This window comes from Hippocampus comes, unplaced genomic scaffold (assembly GCF_001891065.2).
Source record: "Hippocampus comes isolate QL1 unplaced genomic scaffold, H_comes_QL1_v1.1 scaffold147, whole genome shotgun sequence".
NCBI lineage: Eukaryota > Metazoa > Chordata > Actinopteri > Syngnathiformes > Syngnathidae > Hippocampus > Hippocampus comes.
This window is the reverse complement of record NW_017805009.1, coordinates 2,776,224-2,802,909: the sequence shown is the minus strand read 5'-3', so window position 1 is coordinate 2,802,909 and position 26,686 is coordinate 2,776,224. Positions and strand designations below refer to the sequence as shown.

The window sequence follows — 26,686 nt, the reverse complement described above, 5'->3', positions numbered from 1 at the left end:
CAAAGGCATCACATACGTTTTCTTGGAACCGCATATATGACTTTACGTATTTATCACAATTCGGGACAATTCTTTTTTTTTTTTGCAAAGGTAACGACAGTGGCACATACTGAAAATGTTTCATGTATTTAAAATGGCAATTTGTTACCTTCCTTTACTAGGCAAGAATTTAACTTGTTATTCACTACTCAAAGATGTGAACAAGCTTATCCATCCAAAAAGTCTTTATTGGAATAAATCTGTGAAGTATCCATTGCCGGTATTTCTTCTAAACACATGACCTCACAAAGACAACAAATGGACTTTTTTTTTTTTTTTTAATAACATCAGCTGGGAATCCCAGCCTGGGATGCGCAATAGTGTCCCACTAATATTGGCAACGTCGGTTACTTGAAAGAATAATTTTGCTCAGTAATAAGATGGGCTTCAAACCTGGCATACAATGTTCAGATTACATGCACAAATTAAGATTAAGGCTTGATTGCTGAAGCGAGATGAATGTCGAAAGCAAACGGAAGTAAAAATGGTAACAATAGCAGCTCCTGTTCCTTCACTAACGGGTATGAATTACAGCATTCTCTCTCCTTGTCAGCGTCTAATACCTCTACAGTGTGACATGATGCCATAGCAGTGACAGTGTGTGTGAGCCATCTAAGGCCTTGAAGCATCTTACATATGGCTACAAAAAAAAACAAAAAAACAAAAACAAAAAGAAATTCATCCTATCATATGCATATCAAATACACATTTTGGTTTCTAACTTCCCAAAGCGTGTTTGGTTTTACAGGACTTTTTTTTTCCCCCTCGACAAAAGACTAACGTTTACATTTCAAATCATAGGGTAAAAATACAAAACTCTTGATTTCTCATAAGAAAATGAAAAAAATATATATAAAATCACTCGCTACAAATGGTCCCAATATTGCATTAGCAGTAGTCAAGATGGAATGGTGTGGGCTGGCAGTAACTTCATCTCACTGATATCACTTCATCGTGTAGTACGAAATAAAGTACAGAATCAAGTCTTGTTCTTGTGCATGAACAAGAATCAATCAACAAAAAATTGTGACAATTGTGTAATTTATACATATATTAAAAAAAAAAAAAGAGTATAAATAAAGAACGTAACAAGACCATTTGACCATGAAGAAGAGGTGTGCACATAAATTCAACAGCATCGATGACTGTGCTCCGAAATAATTTCACATTTCAAATATTTGCTGCCAAATAGAAAGAAAGACACCAACTAAATTGCTAATGAAAGCACTTGGAAGAAAAAAAAAAGGCAAAATGTTCAAAGTTTCATTGGTCAGTAACGTCGCATCCAAGATGCTCTCAGTAAAACGAACTCATCTCACTGCTTTGCTGCATTAATCGGAACGAAGAAGCTCCTTCTCGATGCTATTAGCACACAAGAGTTGGAGCAAGGAGGATAACGCGAGTGCCAGCCCAGACCACCACCAGTCTACAACAACACTAAGAAGAGATACAGAGAGATGAAGCAGCCAGATATGAGTAAAATGGATAAAAGAGGACGAATGGAACCGGACATGTTGCTCTTCTTTCCCTTGCCGTAGGGCAGGTGACGAGTGGGCCCTTTCACTCCACCGTCACTGACTTGGCCAGGTTCCGTGGACAGTCCACCTAAGAGTACACAGCGCAGTCCAGTTTCATCTTAAGCATTTCACATTTTTAGTTTATAACTCTCATAAAGACAACTCAAGAGTTTTGAATTCACTAACTTTCATCTTTGTGATTCACATGCAGCAAGACTGGCTGTATCTATACTGTTAAAATCAGCAGTTCAATCGTTCTGTGATAAATACTGACTGCAATTCAACTTTCTGTCACTGTGCTGTAAGGTGGAGCCTTGGCTCTGAGGTCCATCTTTCTCCATGAAAACGTTTACCAAAAGATGCACTAAGTAACAAGTACACAGTAGTTATGTGCCAGGTGTGGTGCACATAAAAAGTCGACACCCCCCTGGTCAAATAATAGGTTTGAGTGACATGTATACATAAAAAAAAAATTAAAAAAAAAAAAAAGGGTCCAAGATAAATCATTTCAAAACTACTACCAACATTAATGGGACTTACAGTGCCATGAAAACGTATTTTCCATCTTCCTGATTTCTGTGTTCTTTGCATATTTATCACACACAAAGATTTCAATTCATCAAACCAATTTTTAATATCACACAGAGACAACCCAAAGAACTACTAAATGTGAATGTATTTTATTGAGGCAGCAAAGAAAAAAAACTAAAAAATCCAAACCTATTTGTCCCTACGTAAAAAAGTAATTGCCCCCTGGACCTAATAATGGGACCCAGCATTTACTAAACAGTCCCTGTTCAGGATAAAGCGGATCAGAAAATGGATGGATGAATGAACGGATGGACATTTATTCAAACTATTAGCCAGTCACTTGACCAACTTCTGAGTGTCGACTGTCATTAATATTGTCAAGATCTTGAATGTTTATAAATGTAAATCAGTGTTCCTTTGCTGGAGAGTCACCTGTACTTGTCCGATCGTGTCTGCGGTCCAAAGTGATATCAAAGAATGACACGGTTGTGGTCGGTGGCTGCGTCGAGGCGAAAACACTTTGCAGATGTTGGCGCGGGCGAGTCTAAAGCACTTACGTCAAAGCCTCGGAGCACGGCCAGATGGAAAGAGAGCAGCTGCAGGGGGATGACGCTCAGGATGCCCTGCAGGCAGTCAACGCAGTGAGGCACTTTGATGGTGCGGCACGAGTTGCTGATGCTCTCGTAATCGTCTCTGTCGCAGATCACGATTGGGCGGCCCTGTCAAAGCAGAAGGGGGGGGAAAAAAAAAACATCTCGTAAAACTGAATTAAAAATTGTTCCATCACTGTCACACCTCTGATAACATAATGTGCTCCAGTTGTCCAACAGAGATGTCGTCATGTTACAACAAGAGGTGAGATACAGGCCACAGAATTTTATTTATCCCATTTGTCCAAAAAGCAATATGAGGTGCATGTTTTCCATCCAAAAATCCCAAACAATGAAAAAAAACAAGAAAAGTGCTGAGAGTAAAGTGGACATCATGCATAGTTAGGGACATTGGCAAACTCTGATAAGTTCTGGTTTTGAAAAAAATTCAGCTTTTATGAAGTAGTTGTCCTGTACGGCAAACTCACTGCCAGTAAAGTACAAAGGATTGTTGACAAAAATGGGAGGGGCCTTAACCATTAAAGGACAGCATTACATTTTGTGTGTGTGTGTGTTTTTGGGAGGGGGATTCACCGATTGTTACAGTCTGTCCTACCTGGCGGGCAACGACTTGCTGCAGGGCGTTCTGACATTTGACGTACGTGTGGTCCTTCATGATGATCATGATGACTGGCATGAGATTGTCCACAAGCGCCAGAGGGCCGTGCTTCAACTCCCCAGCCAGGATGCCCTCAGAGTGCATGTATGTGATCTCCTTGATTTTCTGGGTAGGACATCACCAAAGTTCAAAACTTCCAACACTTACGTCATAGACTAAGAACTTCATTACTCCGAAAGGAATAAAATGCGCTGTTGGTCCTTTCGGCAAATACAAAAGCATATTTTGGCAGGAGCTGAAAGGAGTGACATTTTCCATGTACAGGTACTCCTCCAGAGACATTGGACACGTTACACATTGAAAGAGCTCATAAGTGAAGAGAAAAATAAAAACAAAACAAAAGAAAGGTAATGATATGAAGCCAGTCAGGAAAGGACGTTTGTTTTCTCACCAGGGCTCCTTCCAAGGAGGTAGCATAATGGTAACCTCTACCCATGATCAGTACGCTCTTCTGCTGGTACAACTCTGTCGCCAGCTTCTGGATCTCATCATCCAAACCAAGAACCTCCTTGATCAGGTCTGATACACATGGGAGGGACACAAATTTGGATTTGAAAACTTTAGAAACATGCTGTGCAAAAGGCACGTGTGAAGTGTCAGATCGGAATGTTGACAATGAGCGGCAGAGTGGCCAGGCAGTCTTATGCTGGTAACTTTACCGTTCAGGACACGCCATCATCTGCTTCGAATTCAAAAAGGCATGCGAGTGAAGACCCGCACCCTCCCTCTTTCTCTTCATGATCCTCATTGTCATTATTTAGAGTTGCAGAAAATGAATCAGACTTTAAGGCATTGCTTGAAATGTGGACAAAAAGTTGCCTGGCTGGTTCTATAAACTCGGCGGCCACAAAATTACGGACAGCTACACATTGTTTAAATGTTCCGACATAAACGCTGGATCAAAAAGTTAGAGGTATTCCTATAACACTGCGGTTGTACAAAGTCCGTTACAGTGGTTGTACAACCGCAGTGCATCCTACAGAGTACTGTGTCTAGTTTTCTCTTTCTCACGTTTATAAAATTAGGCTAGCAAAACCCCTCTCAGGAGATCATGATGCGGTGCGCTTCTACATATTGAAAAGCTTGTATCACTCGGTGGTCGGTCACATCTCAACATTTGAATATTCATGAAGGACATTTGGATCGGACTGATTGTGTAGATACATGGAACCTGAACTTTGAGGGCATATTTCAAACAGTTAACACTTATGAAATCAGTTCCAGAATTAATGATGGTCAACACCTAAACTGTTCAATTTCATTGAGCGAGACTTGGTAGTTTTCAAGATAATTGCTATTAACTCTTTCATTCCACAAGACGTACTTGTACGTCTTTTTAAAATTAGGCCCCGCCTACCAAGGACGTACTTGTACGTCGAAGTTTTTTTTTTTGCGTCATAGAGGAGGGTCTGATGCAATCTGTCAATGAGAATAAGCCGTTTGCATCGTAAATCATGTAAAAAAAGTGACCAGTAGGTGGCAGTGGTGCCTCACGTGATTGAAATGCATACTTTTACAAAAAGCTCTTTTTCTCCGTTTTTTGCCCAGGAATCGCCATTTCCATGAAACTTAGCCATTTTGTAATGCCGATTGCTGAAGAATGGAAAAAGATGGAAACAATTTTTTTTTTCTGCTGAAAGAAGAGTCCAAACTTTATTTTGGTAGGCTCCATGTTTATATAGCATTAGAACCAAATATTCTGTGGGCCTTGCAAGATCAGTCAAAATCCAGTAAAACGCTGGGATTGAGGGTGTTGCTCCAGTGAAAATTGTCAAATTTTACAAACAATAAAACTTGACTTTCATACGCACCTGTTGATGATAAGTTCTTGTTACGCTTATTAAATTTGGGATGAATCCGGTGAACCAAATGAAGTTTCCAGTGTGTTGTAATCAGGACATGTCAGCATAGCAGCACCTTTGACTTACCCGGAAGCACCTTCAAGCCCTGGATGATCTCACGGCGTCTTGGCTGCATGGAAATCCTGTCGGCGCACATCATCAGAGCAAACATGACCAGGGCCACAAACTGGCTTGTGTAGGCCTGCGCACATGAAAGAAAAAAAAAAGATGTAATAAAGTTTTGAGTGCAGCCTTTGGTTTCTACAGACGCATAAAACAAGCGGTTGGGACCAATGACATTCAGGAGCAAAGATCTCCGACTGTTTTGCGTGACATCGGTTTTGAAATCCCTAAAAAAATTACACCCAAAAAGGAATACGATCCCATTGAAAGCAACGTTTTTGAGACTATGATCTCTTTTCTGCCATTCTGATAATGAATTCTGTCTCCATCTAATAATGCACAACAGATGAGACATGCGAGGCGAGGTGAGTGCAGGCAAATGTGGAGCTCAGTCGAAACCGGCGCTCATCCTGGAACAAATGCTTGAAACGTGGGGATACGGAGCAGCGTGTCACAATAGTCTTCAGCACACTGACTGACGCCTGCTGTCATCAGCGATGTGCTGATTGTTCCTTCAACTCGCCGCATAAAGAGGCCTTCGGTGCCCATTTGAGAAAGACAATGTCCACCTGAAGCCAGTTCATAACATAAGACCCGCTCGCTGCCAATAAAATAATAGGAAAAGCCTTTGTTTTTTTGTTGTTGTTTTTTTTAAACTACTGTCCCTCAGACTTCTGACTGAATGTGCTGCCCAAAAATGTGATCAACTGGGGTACACAGTGTGATTCATGTGGAACAGAGTGAACTGTATCTAAGAATGATGACTATGCTTCTCTGCAGCTGACCTGACAAACTTCATTAGGTCTCAGCATTCAGCAATTAAAATCCATGACAAAAAACGTTTAAGATGCTCATTTTAAAATGTCGCATCTCATTTTTATGAATTGTGCATACAGCACATCACATTATAGTGTGCTAAATTGCAGCAGTGGGATGTGACACATGTTCTCCAGTAATTTGGGGAGCTAGGTTGCGCGGCACCGTTTGGGCCGGGTGTTCTGCCCAGGCAGCCAAGCAGTAAATGATGGCGTCTCTGAGGCGTGCTCGCAGGCTCTGGAGCAGCACCACCCACGTCCCAAGTGGGTGGTGCTTGTTTTCTTTGGGTACATGTTAAAGGTCAACTATGAAGTAATTTTAGAAAATCCCAAATGAAATATTTTTATCTCACAAGTAACTAAACAAAGCACATTGAATAAAGTGTGACAAAAAGAATTTCAATTTCTTAAATTCGACAAAGTACTGTAATCGTTTTCCCAACGTGAGATCCTGACGAGCGACAAACCCAGAAGTGTGATGTCATTTGAAGACAATAGCGGGACTTTCGACAGATAGAACAGCTTATTCATAGATGCCTTTAATAATAATAATAATAATAATAATAATTTAATTTGTGATTTAACCAATTATTAAAAAATAAGAATAAAAATATTTTTAAATGCATACAAAAGTCCTACTACATTTTATTTTATTTACAATACATCAATTAAAGTATTTAAAAAAAAACAAATACATAAGTACGTCTACATTTTAACTAACCAATTTTGAGAAAACATCAAAATTAATCTAAAAAATATTACATGACTTTTGATAATGTAAATGCGAGTATGTAGTGTCCACTGTAGTGGCTAACGTACTTGTATGACAGTTAATGTTGAAAGGTTTAAACCTTGTCTGTACAGTGTACATCTTTTAATCATTTAAAAAAAAATCCATTCTATTATTTTATTATTTCCTATGCAATAGATTGTTTGGAAATCTGAGGTGCACCATCCTGCAACAGGCTGTATTGTATGTAACTTTAGAGAGTAAATTTTGAAAGAAGCTTCATGGTCTTAAAAAAAAAAAAAAAAAAAAAAAAAAGTATCAAAGTTCTCCTGCCTCACCTTCGTGCTGGCCACACCGATCTCAGGTCCAGCATTGATGTGGACCCCACAGTCAGTCTCCCGGGAGATGGAGCTGCCCACTGTGTTAGTGATGCCCACAGTCAGAGCCCCTCTTTCCTTGCAGTAGCGCAGGGCCATCAGGCTGTCAGCAGTCTCCCCTGAGGGATGAAACATAGGGGGAAAACAAAGTCATCCTGACTGTTAGTTTGGTAGAAAATGATGCGTATAAGGCTGTAATTAAGCAAACCTCAAAGAAACCCCATGATGGAGATCACACAAAAGAAGATAAACAAATTACTAAGCAATACACAGACTGGCTCCCTGACACGGAAAGTGGTGAACAAACAAGGCCTGGGCACTAGATCAATCCTCACCTGACTGGCTAATAAAGAAGCAAACGTCATCTCGGAAGACGGGTGTGTTCCGGTCCAGGAAATCGCTGGCCAGCTCCACCATCACAGGCAGCTCTGTTAGCTCCTCCAGGACCTGACGGGTCTGCCGGAGCAACAAATTATGAAATCACCACCAGGCATCATTTCAGAACTAGTTGTGAGCAGGCCGAACCAACGTGTTGAACGGTGATAATTTACACCAAAATTGTCTGTCTACTCACCGCGACGCCAGCATGGTAGCTGGTGCCGCATGCAATAAGGATCAGGCGTCGACATCTCTGGATCTCTTTGATGTGGTCCTTCAGTCCACCCAAGGTCACTGGGAACAAACCAAACAACCAATCCATCATCCTGCCTAACCACTTTCCACATCATTAAAACGCAACCATGACAGTGCTGAGAGGAGTCAGCCACTCACGAAGTCATTCTTCATGTGTTATGTTTTCACATGGTTTCTAATCCCTTAGAGTCAACCCCTGCTGATTTGTGACTCGCAATTTTTTTCACTAAAAGAGAAAAATGCACCTATTTGGGCATTTACGCTTATTTTTGTGCTCTTGACATCATAAAATCCCACCCAAAAAGACTACTTTATATATTTAATTTCTGTGGAACCTACCTGCGCCTATTTGCATTTTTTTCCCCTAGAAAAAGCCCATCAATGTCACAAGATGTTTCCAAAGCCCTGTCTAATAGGAAAGTAGTAGATTGGTGTCAAGGACCTACGGCTGGAGAATTCATTGTAATGTAATCGTGACTTTAATTTTGGCTTCTCACAATCATAAAAACATTACAATCGAAGAAAACAATTAACGCACGGTTTGTTTTGGGAAGTGTGTCAATTGTGATTGTGAAAACACCCTGAATACACTGTGTTGCTTGTACAGCAAGCTTGTGGCAAATGTTATTGTGCTCTGCCTGAGCACACCTTAAGATGTTTCATGACGAACTGTAACGAACTGTGTTGAAGTGATAAGCTTGACTGAGAGTGGAGCTAAGTTTAGACTTACGAGTCAGTATTCGCCAAAAGCGCATCTACATGCGCCTCACCCCACCCCCAAATTCAACTATTTGTAAGATACTAGTTATCAAAAGTAACATGTTAAATGAATTTTAAAAATACATGAAAGTGTTTTGGAATCATAGTTTGTGGTATATTTATTGTTTAAAGTAGTATCATATACATAAACATTCTTGGGGTCGGGTGTCAAATACTTGCATTATTTTGCTATTCATATGAGGGCTCAGTCTCGTCCCTGCGACTAGCGAGTGTTCACCGTTGTCATTTCAAGTTATGTGCAGATATATGTTAATATCTATTTGTCAAATATGAGACTACAGTTGTTGGGATGAACAATGATCATCAATCCATCAGAACTCCAGTAAGATGCAGATCTGAGGCAAGCTATCTAACCTGTATTGTCATCAAAGTTGACTCTTCCTCTCATGGTGTTGACCACAGACTCAGGCTGCTCAAAGATTTCCTTTTGCATGAAGGAGCTGAAATTACCTGTGGTGCAAGGGTAAGATAAAGAAACATTCGTAAGACGGTTAAAAACTGCTGCTGAAAAACAATGATGGCCATTTACTCTAGAAGGTATGGTTGACAAACATGAAGCTCCAGCGCAGCAGTAAAAATATTGTTTCACAGTTCTTGCTTGAAAATTTAAGGGGTTACACTAAAACACATGCTTGATACATCGGGTAAAACAAACGTTTTCCATCAAGAAAAACAAAGGCGGGACAAGAGGGAGTTGATGTTGTTCCATCTCTAATAAACTGCAACAGTGAAATGTGTGTTTTTCAGTTTCCCCTGCAAGAAATTTGGGTCATGCGAATTAGGTTAGTCAGCAGATCGCTTCCAGAAGCGGCTGAGAAATGATTGGACCACAAAGGAATGTGCGAGTGAGCCAACAGCAGCTAATTTCTGCTCTCTGCTGGATAAAAGCGGTACAACCAGGGAATGGACACCAGCCTGGAGTGCAGATATGTCAACAGAATCGGTGATACATTAGACTTTGCTCAAAAATGCTAATCTGTCAATGGCACTTTTGTTCCCGATGTGCAAAAAACAAACAAAAAAAACAAAAAACAAAAACAAAACAAAAAAAAACATTAAATACACATTACCACTAAAAGTTTGTTGTAATTCATAATTCTATTTCCTGCTCAGACCAAAATTTAAATAAATTGTAGGATGCATGCTCCATACAGGGTACAGAAAATCTCAAAACAGAAGTTTCAATTACAGTACAGGCATCCTTGATGGCAGTATGGACCGCCTCATGGCCGATCACTCCATTCAGCATCATAATTATCATTTGACAGTATGCTATAACAGGTTTCAAAATGGCGTGTCGCGCATTGTACCAGCACCTACGATAGAAGTACTGTACAGAGAAAGGCAATACCTGATGCAGGACCAAACAATTTAGGGACCTTCAACTCACCTTTCATGATTTGCTCTAACTCCATCTGAAGGGTCTGGATAGCGCGGGCAGGGTAGTCCCCGGCACGGCGTTTTATCCTGTGGATGGACAGCCTTCCCTCGGTCACAGCGGCCACGTCATCATCCTCTAGGAAGATCACCCGATTTGTGTGCTCTATAACCGCACTGTGGTCACAAACACAAGAAACACTTTATTGATTTCTGTTCTGATGACACCACGGAAGCGTGGCAAGACGGTACTTTGGAGTTGAAAAGGATGGCTGCAAGGACACGGGAATGCGCTTACCTTGCATCAGAGGCAAAGTAATACTCAACAGCTTTCTCATCCACAGGGAACAGGCTGGTATCCTGGTCGACTCTGGGGAGGGAACTGCAGCTCTTCTCTTTGGCAGCTGAGAAAAAAATAAACGTAACTACTAGGTCTAAATCCAACTGAGAAATTCTAAGAGACAAACATGGCTTGAAATGGGACTAACATGAGCGGTAGACAACGGGAATATGGTCTGTTGAGAGCTTGTGGTCACTTCGCACGCCGATCAGCAGAGGACTTCCCCTCCTGTACATCAGGGAGAAAATTTGCTGGCGCGCAACGTGTAGATAACAAAGGTAAAAAGTAGCTTCAATTGTGGGGGGAACTAACATGAATTTCAAGACCAGAGTTTTCCAACCGGGGGTACATGAGCACATTGTAGGGTATACATGGAAACATTTAATAATTCATGGACCAGATCAATAACCTGTAGCAAAGCCGCTCCAAAAATCACAACAGCGGCGCGTCAACTCGAGTGTCTCATAAAAAGCTCAGATGAGTGATAAGGACAAAAGTAAAAATTTAGTGGGTGTGAATATTATTCTTGTTCAGTGTTTTGCTACTATATTTAGACTTTAAATGCCTGTTTAAAAGGGACTTACCGGTACTCAAAAGAGCTACAAATATTTTTTTTACATTGATTCTTTCTATTTAAATGTATATTTGTTTTCAAAGCAACATACATTTTTATGTTGCATTTGAGTTCTAAAAAACATTGAGAATTCATTGTTGAAACTAAGGAAATGAATTAAAAATGATTTCCCTTTGATAATCAGTTGTGCAACGTTCGACTTTTGGAGAATCATCAACACGGATGAGTGAGGGGGTACTCATGGTAAGACAAAAAGGTTTGGGGGGGTTCACAAACCAGAAAAGGTTGGCAAGCACTGTTCTAGAGTACCAGGTTTTAATACCAACATACAGTTTGAATAAATAGCGGGAGCTTACCTTGTGACAACTGCCTCGGCAGGATAATGAACACTCTTAAAGACCAGTGCAAAAGCACCTTCCTGAAAAGTACAGCGAGCCACATTTCATTTGATGATCAATAATCGTGTGTGTGTGTGCGTGCGTGTGTCCTTACCAGTTGCTGTGTTACCCTTTCCACCAGAGTGGCAAAAGTGATGTCATCATTCTCCCGGTTGTCGTACATGTACTTCACCAGCTTGGCAATGGACTCGGTGTCGGTCTCTGACTCGAACTCATAGCCTTTGCTCATCTGTGGGGTGGGAGTAAAGAGCACATTCCTGTCCGGGTCATATGTGAGGATAATAACGATGAATGAAGAAGAAAAAGTTGTGCTCACCAGGAACTTCCTCAGATCTTTATAGTTTGTGATAATGCCATTGTGAATAACAATGAACTCTGCAGAGCATAAAGAAAAACAATGAACCCCGAGTCATTGTGACCCAATGACTCACTCTACTTACTTTCTCTAAAATCATTCAAGTAGAGATCAATTGTATGACAATAACAATAAAAAGGACATATTGGATGGTACTATATACTAAATAAAAATATGGATACTGTTGCTTCCACCCAAAGATCTAAATATGTTGCTCTTTACAAAAAATGCATAATATTCCGAAAACCAGTCAGAACTTCATATGACCATCATTTTACTCATGCGCCCTAGGAAAATAAATTATAACTGCACAACCTTTTGTTGTGAACAAACTATGGCAAACGTGTACAATAATCATGCCGTATAATCATCAGCTTGATAACGCCTGTGAGGTGAATGGATTCGCCCAACAAATGAAAAGTGCTCATGAACATATTTTGAACACTATCCAAAAGAAATGGGTCTTTTGTGCAAATAAATTCGTCGATCTTTAGGGTTTAGCTGACCAAACACTGTAACAAAAACAAATGCATTCATATTTTTGTTCAGTGTAGAAATAGCCAAGATAAAAATAATAGGATCTGATGAATGAAATCACTATTTAGATGATGAGCAAATTACTCACCATTGGTCTTGTCTGATCTGTGCGGGTGACTATTGAGCGGGCTTGGTTCTCCATGGGTAGCCCAGCGGGTGTGAGCAATGCCGAGGTGAACATCCAACTCCACCTCCAGATCCAGGTCATGCTGTTCTATAAAAAACAAACAAAAAAAAAAAAACTACTCGAACACCCAAAATCAAAACAGTGGCCCATTCGGGAGAAGTTCTTTCATTGTCATGTGATAAACTACTTTCAGCTTACTGTGGATCTCCTCGTCAAGAGCCTTCACTTTTCCACGCTGCTTGATCAACTGGATGGACTTGGCATTGGTTTCCCACTCCTTTACGTTACCGCCATCAATGCCCACACCTGAAAATAAACAACAAAAAACACTTGATCATTTCACGCCACATTCATATTTACAAGTCAGACAATTAGAATAGCAAAGCTACCTGTCCAGACAGCTAGAGTGTCCACTGATATTCAATTTACAAAAGGGGAGGATTCATTATATACACAATAATTTATTTTTGATCGTCACCGTCGGAGAGGATTTTATTTTTAATAACAATCAGACGATTATTCACACTGGGGTAGAACTCCACTGCACAGCAGTGGCTGTTGTTTTCGCCAGAAGGGGCCACTATTATGAAAGAAAAAAATTGGGATGACAAAAGTTAAAGCTTAACTTCAGAGAACAATGAGACGCATATAACGACTTGCCTTTGGGAGATTAATTTTTTTATTTAAACAAAAGGCTGGTGTTAAACAAACCCAAAAAACAACAACAACAACAACAAAAACCACACCATACCGCACAGAAGGATGGTGTGTGTGTGTGTGTGTGTGTGTGTGGGGTAGTACCACACTTTGGTTCTTTTCAGAAGTGAGTTTTTAGTCAAGGTGGAGGGACTTGTCAACACTTCAGAGTTACATGCGATTGGCTTGTGACAAGTCGACGGCATACCCTGCCTCTTGCCCCAAGTCAGCTGGGATCACCACATCACATCAAACCCTAAGGACAACTGTGTGTTCATTTTCTATATCCACAACAACAATTGTGTTTTCATCGTGTGGTGTCTGCGAATAGCAGCAGCTATGTCATATCAAGGTAACTGTCCTCTGGGTCGACAGCGAAGAGATAGCCAAGAATAAACAAACGTTGCTGATAACCGTTTTCTCATCTGACTCACCGGCAGAGTCATAGCCTCGGTACTCCAGACGCCGCAGGCCTTTGAGGAGGATTTCAAGGATCTCACGGCGAGTCCTTGGTACATGGTAGTTAAGATAGGCGAAGATTCCTGCAGGGGGGGAGGATAGCGTTAACATTGATGACACTGATCAGTGATGTTAAGCAAGGCTAGGCGGTATCTTCCTTTAGTGCAGTTTCACAAAAGTGCCTCACCATTTGCAGGAAGTTCGAGGCATGTCCATATTTCTACACATCTATTTTTAGCATACTGTACATCTGATAAAGTCACCAACTATTGCCCTCCTTGTTCATCTGCCATTACATTTCTTAGAGGAACTGATAAAATGCAACAAATGTTGGATGGGTTGGACTATACAATCATAACATCACAACATTCTTCCACCAATATATTTGGCAGTAAAAATGAAAAGCATATCGCTTGCTGACGTGTTAGAGGGTACACGAACCAGTCTTGTGAGTGTTACTGTGCTTTGTAACCTGTTTTGGGACAAAGGCATGTGTCAAGAAGCACCGTGTGTGTACAGTCGGTATTGTGTGAGCTATAAGCAAACAAAATATGGAGGGAAACCCCCCACAAAAGAAGCAACAAAGCACAGAACCTCATGTGACAAACACAATCTACTCCATTTTGCGGACTAACGGTTTTTTAAATCGCAAAGGAAATCATGGAAAGTAAAAAGACTGTCAGCATAAAAATAATGTGCATCAACTGTAGAGACAATGTTTGAAATAACATTTTAATATGTCTGACTGTCAAAAAAAAATCTCATCATAAGGACGTTAAACATTGCAAGTTCCAATGTAGAGCTATCTGAAAATTATATTTACTTGTGCATTGCAATGAAACACAGACATACAATTTTTTTTTTTAACTTGAGGATCACTCTTTCAGCAAATATTTGACTTCACCAACATGCCCAGTGATAGTAATCGCTGTGTACACTTGGTCAAACAGCTAAGCACTTATGAAGCAGTCGCAGAGGACAGCCAAGTTTAACAGGGCTCTCATTCAGAAGCGAAGGTGCTGTGAGGGTTTTTCCTTTTTTTTAAGGAGCAGGAGATACACTCACGGGACACTTGCACTCTAATATGAACACACGTTTAAGTCATACAAAACAATACCAACAGACAACACAACTAACAAAAAAAAAACATTTCAAAATGGGGGTGGAAGAAGCGGAGCTAAACCAATTCAATGCCGTTATACAAAATGAAAGCAGCAATATAATTTAAAAAAAACTACCCCACACTTATTCCTCTCTGGAAAAACAACACTTCAAAGTGACTTTTCATTTCCCCTCTTCCTTTCAAATGTGTCAGCTGATGGGGCTCGTGTATGTCAATGTACCACTGTATGGTGATTTGTCGACATGTTGGAAATGTTTCAAAGGTGTTTTTTTTTTTTTTTCCAAGCCACAATATTTTGCAGAGGTCACCATGCCTTACCTGTACAACTGTAAATGAGAGAATTCTTGAGAGCTGGAGAAGGTGCACTGCTACTCATCAAACTATGTATTTTGACAGCTTGTTTTATGACGTTAAAAAATTATTGAACTTTTTCATTGCTCATTTTCAGGACAGTGTTTACATATATTTGATTTTTATTTTTTTACAGGAGGAAGCTGTTTTTCCATCGCTATAGGGAAAAAATTTCATTTCTCTCAATTTGTAAAAATGGATGCAAGTTAAAGCTCGGAGAGGGAATTACTGTAAAAAATGTTTCAAATCTTATTGGTATCAGGAGAATTGTAAGTTGCTTTTCCATATATAAGCAAAGGGGAAGTGTGAGTGAGTGAGTGAGTTCTGATATATGTTTATATTTTAAGGCCATATTGCCCAGCCCTTCGAGATCCTTGACGATGCGCTACTCAGTGTCGTTTCCGATTATAACCTAATAATTCACCTAATCGTAATGGTCAATTTGAGTCCGAGATTGTTGTGACACTGATGGGAAACATTTAAAACACCAGCGAACATTCATTGTGACAAGGAAAAAAGTACAACAATCTGTAACGATGACATTGGACACACCAAACTTCATTCCCCAAACTTAAACAGCCAGCTGAATGATTATTTCCACACTCCACACGACCTCACGTCTCTAGTTATCGGCATTTGCGCTTTCTTTGTTCAGTCGATCGGCAAAGTTGACTCGGGCTCATAAATGACTAAATGGCTGTATAATTACTTTAAATTAATGAGGGGCAGATTGAAAGTTAAAATTACAGTAGCTTCACTACGAACGGCGTCAATTAGCCAACGAACGTGATAGCTAGGTGGTACCACAGTATGTCGTGATTACGTCCTTACATCCACTAAATTATTTAGTTTTGACATTCAAATCTTGTAAACAAATGCTACATGGTGAATTCAAATCCAGCATTGTTGATTTAACATTTTAGGGACCACACAGCATTACGTTTCTGATTGAGTTAGCGCACTTGGTTAGCCACCTATGCCTAATTCAAACAGGCTCCGAGAAGAATAAGATTATTTATGTCAAATGGATTGTCGCGGTCATCCGACAGTTTCTGATAAACGCAGATTACCTATTAAATGGGTAAAATACATAAATACATCCAGTACTCACCACACATGACTTCTATTCGGCTGCCAGTTTCTGTCACTCAGGCAGCTTGAAACGCCTGTCAAATACCCTCCGCCTTTCAGATTTTTTTTTGGACAAATCAGAGTCGAAAGGCACCTTTTACGTCTTTTGTGATTGGCCAATGTGGTCTGTCAATCAGGCCGTGCCTTTCACGTTGGCTTTTGTGACGTGGCAAAACGGATGTGGATGCGTGTTCCGCCTCTACGTCAGCATCACTGCACAACAGGCCTTTTTTATTCCCTTTGCCAAATAAATCAATGCCCCCGTCTTCATAAACGAAACATTACAATCCGCAAAATAGTCACACCATATCTTAAAATGGAACGATTCTTCATTTCTCTCTTCACAAAATGTAGTACATACAGAAAGACAGAATGTTGATGGGTTACCTTTATTCATATAAATATTGTGCGTTTAAACAAGAAAGCCATTTGGAGTAGCAACGTGAGGACATGTTCATTACTGTATGATGATAAATGAAATGGCTATCGAGCTGAAAAATAGTTGTCCTATGTTGAAATACTTTTGAATATACTGTACTGTACACCAGGGGTGCCCAAATCCGGTCCTCAAGAGACCCTATCCAGCCTGTTTTAGATGTGTCGCTACACCAACACACCAGATTCAAGTGAGCAGGATCGTTATTAGGCTTTCCAGGACCAGACTTTGGCACCCCTGATGTACACAATCTGAATCATGTGATTTTAGGATTAACATAAGGGGTGATGAGTACTCCCACTGTGTGGTACTGTATACAGTACTAGCCACGTGATACTCCTTATTGGCCAGTGCAGTGAGGAATGTGCGCTTGTCCTCGCTGAATGTTAGTCAAACTTGAGCAGCCTCCTCCTCATCCTTCACCTGTGGGGGGGGAAAATGGTTTTTATTAATATTCTTTATATAATTCACTGCTGCATATATTTATGAACCACGAAGTCTTCTTTTTGTGTGAGGTAATTACTAATGTTAAATACAGGTACATAGCACATGCATTGCCTTGCAAAAATATTAGCCCCCCCGACTTGAATAAGAAAAAAGCACCACATCATCTGCTCCTCCAAACAATGCCCTTCCAGGTCTCAAAGTCCTTGCACACTGAATTCCCTCCCAACAGAATGAGAGATTCCACAGAGGGAGCACTATCCAGCATTCTCTCCTTGGAATCTAAGAAGGGTGGGTTCTCGGAACTGCGATGTTTTGGAATCAGTGCCAACCTGCTCTACTGATTCAACTTCAGGGACATAAAATTGTAGCATGTTTTGGATTCCATTCTTCAAAGTGACAATAGAGCTGGGACAACTGGTGCAGGATCCCTGTAACTTCAGTTTCACCACGCCATCCTCGAAGCCACGATACACAACATCTCCTCCGTCTTCCTGCACAGTGGGTCTAAGAAAAAGGTCGGAAAAAAGAAAAAAAAAATGCTATGATACCAAAGGACGGATGTCGATACCTTAAAAGCACCACAATAAAGACAGCTACCTGATTCGAGTGTCCAACAGTTCTTTGATCATTGCAACTACTTCGTCGTCGTCATCTGACGGTGCTGTTCAGAGAAAAAAAGTCGTCATGTACAAGTCCATCAAAAGAAGAGTCCATGATGCATATTGTCAGCCATAGTGGCTCAATTTCACCTGTGTCTTCACTTGGTTTAGCATCCTCATTGACGACAGGAAGCCCGGAGGTGAAAAAGTCCATAATGGCCGCAAACACATCAGGTTTCAAAACTTTCCATTCAATATTTTCATCAGCCTACATGAGGACAAAATATGTTACAGACTACTGGATTTCATTGTGTTTGTCATTCAAGTTGGTCTGCTGTACCCTGGTTATGGTGATAAAGTCAGGGCCCAGGAAGACACTCTTGACACCATCAATCCTGAATAGCTGTCTACAGACAGTACAGAACAATTTTTTTAGCTTAATTTTTTCATATCTTACAATGAAAGAAGTTAGTAAATGTTTACATGTACATACACAAAAAACAATTTCCAGTGGATCCTTAAAATAACATCTGATTTAATGCAAAATGAAACCCACGAAATTTGTTGATTTGTAGCCAAAGCGTCTGTGTAACAACACACAGTTAGGTGGCACGGTGAAGCTGGGCATGACTAAATATTACAACGGAATCTCTACATTCTGCTCCAATAGTAGTAGAATTTTGGAATTTGACCAGTGGATAACTTCTTTTACAATTTGTATGACAGTTACGAATGTTAAAATGTGCAATGTGCGCGCTACAGTAAGTCGCTGATTAGTTTTACTTAAATAGAAAAAGTCTTTGTTTCATTAACTTAAAAAACATACTTATAGGACAATTATAAATGTCTGTATGCGTAATGATTCCAACAGTTTAACCCTGGAAGGCATTATTTGTATTTCTGTTATTAATGTTAAAATTTTTTTTTTTTTAACAGAATCAGAGGTTGACCTGCTCCCCAAAACTGTCTGCATTCGATTGTAGAGGTCCAATTGTATATTGTGAATGTGGTCCTGTATCCTACTACATCATATGATATCAAAATATCTGTCTTAAATTGTCCTTGAGTAACTATATACCTGGCTAAGGGTGAGGTGTATGCTTCACGAGGGCTGGAAAAATCCATCGTTCCTGATTCTAGAACAATACGTCCGGGCATAAACTTGAGGCTGTTTGGGTTTGGCGTGTCCTGTGTCTGCACAAACATACTCCTCCCTGTGAAGACGCGTTGCACAATGAATAAAACACCGTCACTGTTGAAACAAAAGCAGCATAGACATCCATAAAGTCGAGATACAGACCAGGGAGAACCCATTGCTGAGGCCATCTGCTCTTGACTACTGTTTTGTGTGAAAGCCAGTGAAAACCAGCACTCTGGCATCCACTGCCAGCAACACAAAAGTAAATTGGTTACACAGTGTAAAATAACAGTAAATATAGCACATTATCTGCACTACACATAATCCAATGTCAGTCTGACAACACCCACTGTTAGGGTAAAAATAATGTGATACATTTCACTTGCAATGAGTAATAGTGATCATACTACTGTATGGTGTATGATTCGTTATATCCTTGTCAATGAATTTCGGATTTTATTCAGACGCATTACAATGTTCATTTGTTTTATTTCTCTGCACGCTCCACATAAAGTGTAAACTGGGCTACCAACATATCAAATGTTAACATCTTAAATCTGTTTTACAATGCGAGAGCAAAATCGCCACACATGCTTCCTGTTCTTATTGTGTGTGGTGTATTTGAGGTGACCCATCCAGCGCAGCACACCACACCACACATGTAACGGTATCTCCTCCCCAAAATCAAGTCGAGATCTGCTTTTGTGCAAAGACTGACCTGTGAGAGGCAGCATGGTGCCACAGGGTATCCAGCCTGCAGATACTGTATAAATAAAGAGAAAGAAATTGGTTTATTCGGAAAATAACTATTGAGAGTGGAGGCTGGCTTGACTGCAGTACTTCATTCCTATTGCAAACTATTCTGGTCTTTTTAATACACGTTACAAGCACAGAGGTGGGACGGGTTATTTGCCATGGCTTCATATTTATCACTACATCTGTCGAAAAAGACACATTTGAGGCAACAAATAACAATAAACAAAATAATAAATAAGACATTTACAAAAATATTTATCTTTACCAAACTCATCATGGTCATGATGAGTTTGTTAATAAACAAACAATAAACAAACTAATCATGACCACCACGTTCTTGCGTTCACGGACCAAAGTTATCAAAGTTCCCTCTCGATGTTTAAAAAAATTGTGCGCGTTTAGCCTTGCTAAATCTGACAATAAATAAAGTAGTGATTTCAACAGCAGCCTTATTACAACAGAGGGGGCCTCAAATTTAATGTGTCGGCAATGAAGCAGGTGACATCATATAACCAGCATGTCACACAGAAATTAGGTTACTAGCCAGCAGCTAACCTCAGGCACTCTACCAAGGCCGTTTGTGTTTTACAATAATTTCTAAAAACAACGAAAATGTCCAGTTTGACGGGAGTAAAGAACTTACGGACGCAAAAGTCTCGCGGCTCTAGCCAGCAAACTGCCGACCTGCAATGTAGTCGCCATGTTTGTTTTGATAACCGAAGAGACCGGAAATGGTTGACGAGTTGTTGTTGTGCGCGATTTAGAGTTGTCCCCATCATTCCGACTGGGAACCTATATTTTTTATTTTTCGGTATAACAATCGTCACGCTGCGAGTCCGAAGTGAGGGCAATTATAAAGTCGCATGTTAAAATGCCGTCTGGCAAAACCTTTAGAAGGAGAAGAAATTCTTCAGACGTGGAAGAGGATGAAACCACTCAGGAAGTCAGGTAACAGATTAAATATTACAAGAGGGGCGCAGAGCTAACGTCTTGCTAGCGGACAGAGCTAACTGCGTCCCAGACATCTACACAAAGTGAATTTATTTGTTTGACCCAATCAAACGTGTATTTAAATGTTCCTGTGGGTTTCCTTACGTTTAGATGTAAAGTAGAAGAGGCCAAAGAGCTACAGAGTTTGCGGCGACGACAGAAGGGAGTCAGGTAAAATCTACCTACCGTATTTTAATGACAACTAATGCAGCAAAAAATACAAATAAATGTTAAATATAGTTAACAAAAAAGCCAATAACTATGATTGTTTTCACAGCGTAACTGCCTTACTAGTTGGAGAAAAATTGCCACCTGAGGCTGAGATTGATGTGAGTACTGTACTCTCCTAAACCTCACGATGACTGTATTTAAATACTGTACCATGCACGTTTTGCTTTGTACGGTTGTATTTTTGCTGTGCAGTCCTGTGAATAATATCTATTCATTTTACAGAATGACCCGTTCAAGCTCAAAACTGGAGGGGTTGTGGACATGAAGAAAGTCAAGGATCGCAATCGAGACATGTAAATAACCCCAAATATCGGGTAATCGTGTTGTCTTTCATATTCAACACTTTGGCGTTGTCTTTAATGTATCAAGTTTGTCTTTATAGGACAGAGGACGATACAGACCTTAACTTGGGTACCTCCTTTTCAGCTGAGACAAACAGACGAGACGAAGATGCTGATATGTATGTATTAGTCATTTCTGATACTCTTACGGTCTTTAAGCAATTGCTGAGTAGAGTTACATATTCAGTTAATCCAAAGCGGGGGTTATTGTTTTGAAACAACAAAAAAGAATGACATGTACCTTGATAAATATGTCCCGTCAGGATGAAATACATTGAAACAGAACTGAGACGAAAGAAGGGCCTTGTAGAAGCAGAGGAACAAAAAGTCAAGGTGAAAAATGCAGAGGACCACCTGTACGAGCTGCCTGAGAACATCCGTGTCAACTCTGCCAAGAAGACAGAAGAAATGTTGTCCAATCAGATGCTGAGTGGAATCCCTGAAGTCGACCTTGGTATCGAGTATGTAGACTCTGAAAATTATGAACTAAAACATTTGAGGAAAAAAAACAACAACTAACATTTCATTTCTGTTCAGTGCAAAGATAAAGAACATCATCCAGACAGAGGAAGCCAAAGCTAAACTGCTTGCAGAACAAAGGAACAAGAAAAAAGACAATGGAACATCATTTGTGCCTACCAACATTGCTGTCAACTATGTCCAGCACAACCGCTGTAGGAATAAACATCATCTAACTAACTACATTTTAATGGTTAAATGTCTCCTTATCCTCCCAATTTCTCCATTGTGCAGTCTATCATGAGGATTCCAATGCAGCTCAGAGGCACCACCACAGACGAGAGAGAGAGGAACCCAAAGCAAGACCGCTGCGTGTGGGGGACACTGAGAAACCTGGGACAGAGAGTAAGTGTCCCGCCCCCACCGCGCTTTCAGCTATTTGCAACATATTTCTCATTAAACCTTATCACTCCACAGCATCAGAGCCACCTAACTTCCGCAAACGACCAAATAACGAAAAGGCTACTGATGACTACCATTATGAGAAGTTCAAGAAGATGAATCGACGATATTAATGTTTTGACGCCCGCCATCTGCTGAAAATGAAGCCTCCTACCCACCAAATGGCCAAATAAAACGGCTGCCAGTGTATTATGAGGAAAAGACAAGGTTGATGTCGAAAGACATGGAATTATTCAAACGAATGGGTGTTTACAAATTGAGGCAGACTCAAAATATCTATACTGCACCATGAATTAACCGAAGGTGTGTACTGTCTACCGGTATATTAAACAGATGGGAAAGGGAATGAAAAGCAAATGTCAACAGACTGAACAGTCACATACGTTCACGCAAAGTTCCTCGTCTTTGAGACAACTATTGTTACGTAATGGGTGACAAGATTTATTTCACTCCCCCCTTTTGTATGTAAGTTGTTTCTGACGAAAAATGGCTCTTGGTGATTACCACAAGGTAGTCGAGGAAACATCTTTTGAGGTTGACTCTTCTGACCTCCTGAAGCTGCTACCTTGACGATAAGCTTTATAAATAATGTACATATTTTAAATGCCATGACAGGCATTTCTTTGAATTAAAAACAACATAATCGCACTGCCGTTTGTTTTTTATTAGCATCATGCTGGAGAGTAGCAGAACATGTTACAAATGAATATTACTAGAAATGAAACAAGCCCGGTATAGCAAGTAAACAAAGGAAATTTGCAGATTTATTCTTTTGTTAGATGACGTCGGGAATGGAAAAACCCAAGATGGCTAGATTCTCACTTTCATGTCCAACTATTTGAATGTTGATACAGTAAAGAAATGAAGTGCCCTAACTGGAAAATATCTTTGTTGTGTGAACACATTCAGAGTAAACTCAGTGGAATGTATTTCATGACAACAATTTTATGAAGCCTATAGAAGCAAGGTTCCTTCCGCAGGTAAACAATTTGATGATTCAAAGTACCCCCATGTTCACGGTTTCTCGATGGAAGCGGCGCCTGCGTGTCCGTTGAGGTGGTGCTGTGAGTTGACGTCTTGCTGCAGGGGTCCCTCCGTCTCCTCTTGCTCCCCTTGGCTGGAGCTGCGGCTGCTACCCACGGAGGCCCAACTATCCCGCCGCCGGTACGCCTCACACAAGGGCAGGTCGACACTGTCCCACTGATTGTAGCTTTGAGATGGGGAAGGCCAGCGGGAGGCAAAGAATCAGCGCAGCAGAGGCACAGCGGAGCAGGAGAGGAGCAGACAAGAGTGCCAAGTAAGAACGAGCACATTCATACGCCCACGAAAGCTCAGTCAGTCACAAACAAGCGTGGAGATTAAGCAACAAGCGCCAGAAACTGGAATATTGACGAAGGCAACAGCCGCTGAAGAACTTGAAGCCAACGCTGATCAATGGTTGTCAAGATGATTAGTTGATGAGGGAGGGGGGAAAGCCGAGCAAATGCAGAAAGTGACGCAAGTCCACACCGAGTATGATGCCAAAAAGAACACGCACACTCATCTCTCATTGTTTTCTTGTTGAAAAACAAGACAAATTATTCTTTTTTTTCCTGTCTATTTATTAATCATTATGATCCTTGTGCACAACTGGCACATGTTCAACCATGTGAGATTGACACTTTTTTTAACAGCTTGAGTCACATGATGGAAACCAATATTTGGAGGAAAATACATTTACAAAACAAAATGTCTCTCCTACTTGTCACTTTAGATTTTCACCTTGAATGAACAACATACTGTTGATTCAACACACAGTCCAATCTAAAACAATTTGATGCAAGCGTCGCATAAGAATTAAAATAACAACCTAATATATACTGTATATATAACAATAATAACATGTCCAATGCCAGACACTTAGTTGAGTGCACCTATATAATTCTTCCTCAATGTAAAAACCGATACACAGTGTGAGCCATACACAAAGTAGTACACAGACTGGGGGAAGAAAAGGGATTTGAATGATGCTGAGTGTGGCGTTTGTGATCCAAAGAAACAGTAAGTATTGTATTTAGAGGAGCATATCTGAATGCTCACTTTGACGCTACAACCTCAGAAGACCACAATAATTTCACATAAAAACAGTCACATTTGCGTAAATCACAACAAACACGTCTGCTCACAATGCACGCTACACGAGAAAGCGTCACTTCCTCGTGGAAGGAAGCCCCCCATTTCCAATCAGCTGAAAATGACACGACCGGACCCTATTTCCAAGAACATGATCGGGACATCCCTACTTAATTTACTATGAATAATGTATCTTTGCTCATATAGTGTCAAGCAGTACAATTGAATGCGCTTCCACTGGATCGCAGAAGGTACAATAGCCTGGTGTTTCGACCTGTTTCCATTCATACAACAGAATGATAGATTTGTGTTCAGCCAAACAGGCCCAGATGACAGACCGAAGAAGTACATTTGTGAGAAACTGAGATAATTACTTGGGTATATATACTTTTGGCGACATGTCTCTTTGGTAGAGTACTGTGAGATTTTCCCTTCTGTAAAATATGTGCTTTGGCTCAAAGGTGGTTCAATGGTTCATCTACGCCAATCATCCTAGTCGGCAAACAGAAGGCGCCAAACATAGAAACATGCTTTTGTCTTATATTTGAAGAGCTGATTTTATCCTGCCGATATGCTGTTCATTATCTTCTTTAAGATCAACCATGCTCACTTCTAGAGCAGTAAAATGTGAGGCACGAGATTCTTATAGGGAGGGTCGCTATGTCACTAGACTTCGCAGTGTCTATCCACCACTCACACACAGCTACAAGTGGATGATGAGGATGATGACGATGGTGATGGCTTCTGGGGCTTAGTGGAGAATGGTGAGGGTGGGAGAGCAGGACAGTGGTGGGATGGGGGGGTGGCGAGTCGGAGTCTACTTGTACCTGGAGGAGTAATATTCTTCCTCAAGTTCGTACAGGTCGATGGCGATCTCGTCACGCAGGGAGGTCAGCTTCTTGTCACACTCTTCCTGCAGCGAGCGCAGCTGCTGGTTCTGCAGGCTGATGGCGTCGTTGACGGAGGGAAAGTCATTCAGGATGAGGAACTGCTTCAGATCCGACACCAGCTTCATCAATGACTCGCCCGCGCGAACCTGACGGACCCGCACACGTTTCAGCAGTGGTTAAGCACGTCTACCTCACAGTGTTCAGGTTCGGGGTTAGAATCTCTATTCCAGTCTTCCTCACTCGAGTCCTAAAGGCTTAACACTGGCTCCTAATCAGCTGTAGAAAAGATTTTAAAATTCTCCTACGGATCTACAAATCACTGAATGGTTTGGGTCCTGAATACATTAAAGAAATGCTGACTGATATCAACCCACTTACAATATTAGCTGCTCGTACATGCATCTCATAATGGTCTTGCTCTGCTTGAGTTGCTCGGGAAACCTGCGTCTCGTCTTCTATCTGAAGGAGAAGACAATGACAACATTTTAGAGCAGTGACTCCCAACTGGTTTGCCCGGGGGCCAAAAAGTGGGACGTGGACTGGAAATCAACATATATTACAGGAGGACCTCTGTCTGCGACGGTACCAAAATATTCTGCTTCGTGGTCACGAATGGCGCGCAGTGAACATAGAAATATTTAAAGTGCATTAGGAATAAACATTACTTTGACAGGCATATGGTACAGTATATCAGAAATGTATAGTCAGATTTTTCCATACAGTCTCACACACTTGGTAAGGGGTGCAGCAGGTGGTTCCACAATTATAGGTTGTTTTATATTAAAGCGACGCATAATGATAGGAAGAACACTTAAATAAATCTGTGCATTATACAGAACAAGTCATATTTCCTCGGTGTATCACTATCAGCTTCGTGTTAAACAGGCCCAAATTTCATATAAATTAGATAATATCGAGATCATCATGATTTAATCATTCAAATTCTTAGAGCGACTTTGGATTGGTGGTGTCCAAAATGAGTGCCTTGGTTAGGGGACACTGCAGGCGATGAACTAAGATACATTATTTGCAATATACAAATCCTTTGTGCACCATTAAAACGAAATTTAATAATTTCCGGTCGCCCAAGAGTACTTTGCACAGTGGTAGCTTGGACGATAAACTTGAAAAGCGGACCTGTACACAATACAAACGTACCTTGGCAGTTTTGATGATCTCGGTGAAGTTGTCCAGGATGGACCTGATGTCATCTTTCAGCCTCTTGTTGTAGTTTTGTAGCAGACTTTCTTTGCTCTGAGGAAGCGCTCTCTGGGTCGCCATTGTGCTCGAGCAAAGGCAATACAAGTTTTACCTACAATATTCCCAAGAACTTAAACGCATTTATCCATTGCGACGGAGAGTATTGTGCTGTACTAAACAAGAAGCGATGATTAGCAAAATGTTGCGTCACAAGCTAGCAAGACACGCACGTGAAACGGTGTTCCGAAACATCGAGCACATTTGTCTTTAAAAAGTCCTGCTGTATTTAAAAAAAAACTTGATGAAAAAAAAATCTCACATGCTATTTAAACCAGACCTTGTGAAATTAAGAAACGTGTGATCAAAACAACAAAGTCGGTGATGTCTTCTTCTACATGCGGGAACAACCAAGGTGTCAAGTGACTACCGCCACCTAGTGAGAACCTAGACGTAATAACAAATCATCCATGGTTCCATCCATCCATCGTCTAATCCGCTGGGC

At 40.7% G+C, this 26,686-nt stretch overlaps 4 protein-coding genes across 5 annotated transcripts; 1 reads left to right on the top strand and 3 right to left on the bottom strand.

The window, feature by feature from the left end:
- Positions 1 to 209: 209 nt before the first annotated feature.
- gfpt1 (glutamine--fructose-6-phosphate transaminase 1) lies at positions 210 to 16,194 on the bottom strand. Its single transcript, XM_019860724.1, has 19 exons — positions 16,104 to 16,194; positions 13,494 to 13,601; positions 12,562 to 12,669; positions 12,325 to 12,450; positions 11,661 to 11,719; positions 11,439 to 11,573; positions 11,303 to 11,364; positions 10,521 to 10,600; positions 10,331 to 10,436; positions 10,046 to 10,209; positions 9,010 to 9,105; positions 7,817 to 7,914; positions 7,578 to 7,698; positions 7,204 to 7,361; positions 5,285 to 5,399; positions 3,748 to 3,875; positions 3,294 to 3,461; positions 2,645 to 2,806; positions 210 to 1,644 (listed from the first exon to the last, which is right to left on the bottom strand). The coding sequence occupies exons 1-19, from the start codon at positions 16,108 to 16,110 to the stop codon at positions 1,600 to 1,602; spliced, it is 2,046 nt and encodes a 681-aa protein (XP_019716283.1). The 5' UTR covers positions 16,111 to 16,194; the 3' UTR covers positions 210 to 1,599.
- A 300-nt stretch (positions 16,195 to 16,494) lies between these two features.
- nfu1 (NFU1 iron-sulfur cluster scaffold homolog (S. cerevisiae)) lies at positions 16,495 to 20,241 on the bottom strand. Its single transcript, XM_019860856.1, has 9 exons — positions 20,143 to 20,241; positions 19,462 to 19,506; positions 18,906 to 18,988; positions 18,684 to 18,819; positions 17,946 to 18,012; positions 17,756 to 17,873; positions 17,604 to 17,667; positions 17,336 to 17,510; positions 16,495 to 16,982 (listed from the first exon to the last, which is right to left on the bottom strand). The coding sequence occupies exons 1-9, from the start codon at positions 20,199 to 20,201 to the stop codon at positions 16,950 to 16,952; spliced, it is 780 nt and encodes a 259-aa protein (XP_019716415.1). The 5' UTR covers positions 20,202 to 20,241; the 3' UTR covers positions 16,495 to 16,949.
- A 29-nt stretch (positions 20,242 to 20,270) lies between these two features.
- On the top strand, positions 20,271 to 22,630 carry cunh9orf78 (chromosome unknown C9orf78 homolog). Its single transcript, XM_019860845.1, has 9 exons — positions 20,271 to 20,447; positions 20,601 to 20,660; positions 20,767 to 20,818; positions 20,943 to 21,013; positions 21,103 to 21,180; positions 21,325 to 21,522; positions 21,599 to 21,735; positions 21,815 to 21,925; positions 21,998 to 22,630. Exons 1-9 carry the CDS (start codon positions 20,371 to 20,373, stop codon positions 22,093 to 22,095), a joined length of 882 nt encoding a protein of 293 aa, XP_019716404.1. The 5' UTR covers positions 20,271 to 20,370; the 3' UTR covers positions 22,096 to 22,630.
- Position 22,631: 1 nt separating this feature from the next.
- med22 (mediator complex subunit 22) lies at positions 22,632 to 26,601 on the bottom strand. Of its 2 annotated transcripts, XM_019860881.1 has the most exons (4): positions 26,143 to 26,601; positions 25,363 to 25,443; positions 24,922 to 25,130; positions 22,632 to 23,192 (listed from the first exon to the last, which is right to left on the bottom strand). In XM_019860881.1, exons 1-4 carry the CDS (start codon positions 26,263 to 26,265, stop codon positions 22,997 to 22,999), a joined length of 609 nt encoding a protein of 202 aa, XP_019716440.1. In that variant the 5' UTR covers positions 26,266 to 26,601; the 3' UTR covers positions 22,632 to 22,996. The 2 variants fall into 2 exon arrangements, with proteins under 2 accessions (XP_019716440.1, XP_019716450.1); XM_019860891.1 differs by lacking the exon at positions 22,632 to 23,192 and having other exon boundaries at positions 23,567 to 25,130; positions 26,143 to 26,598.
- Between the last annotated feature and the right edge of the window lie 85 nt (positions 26,602 to 26,686).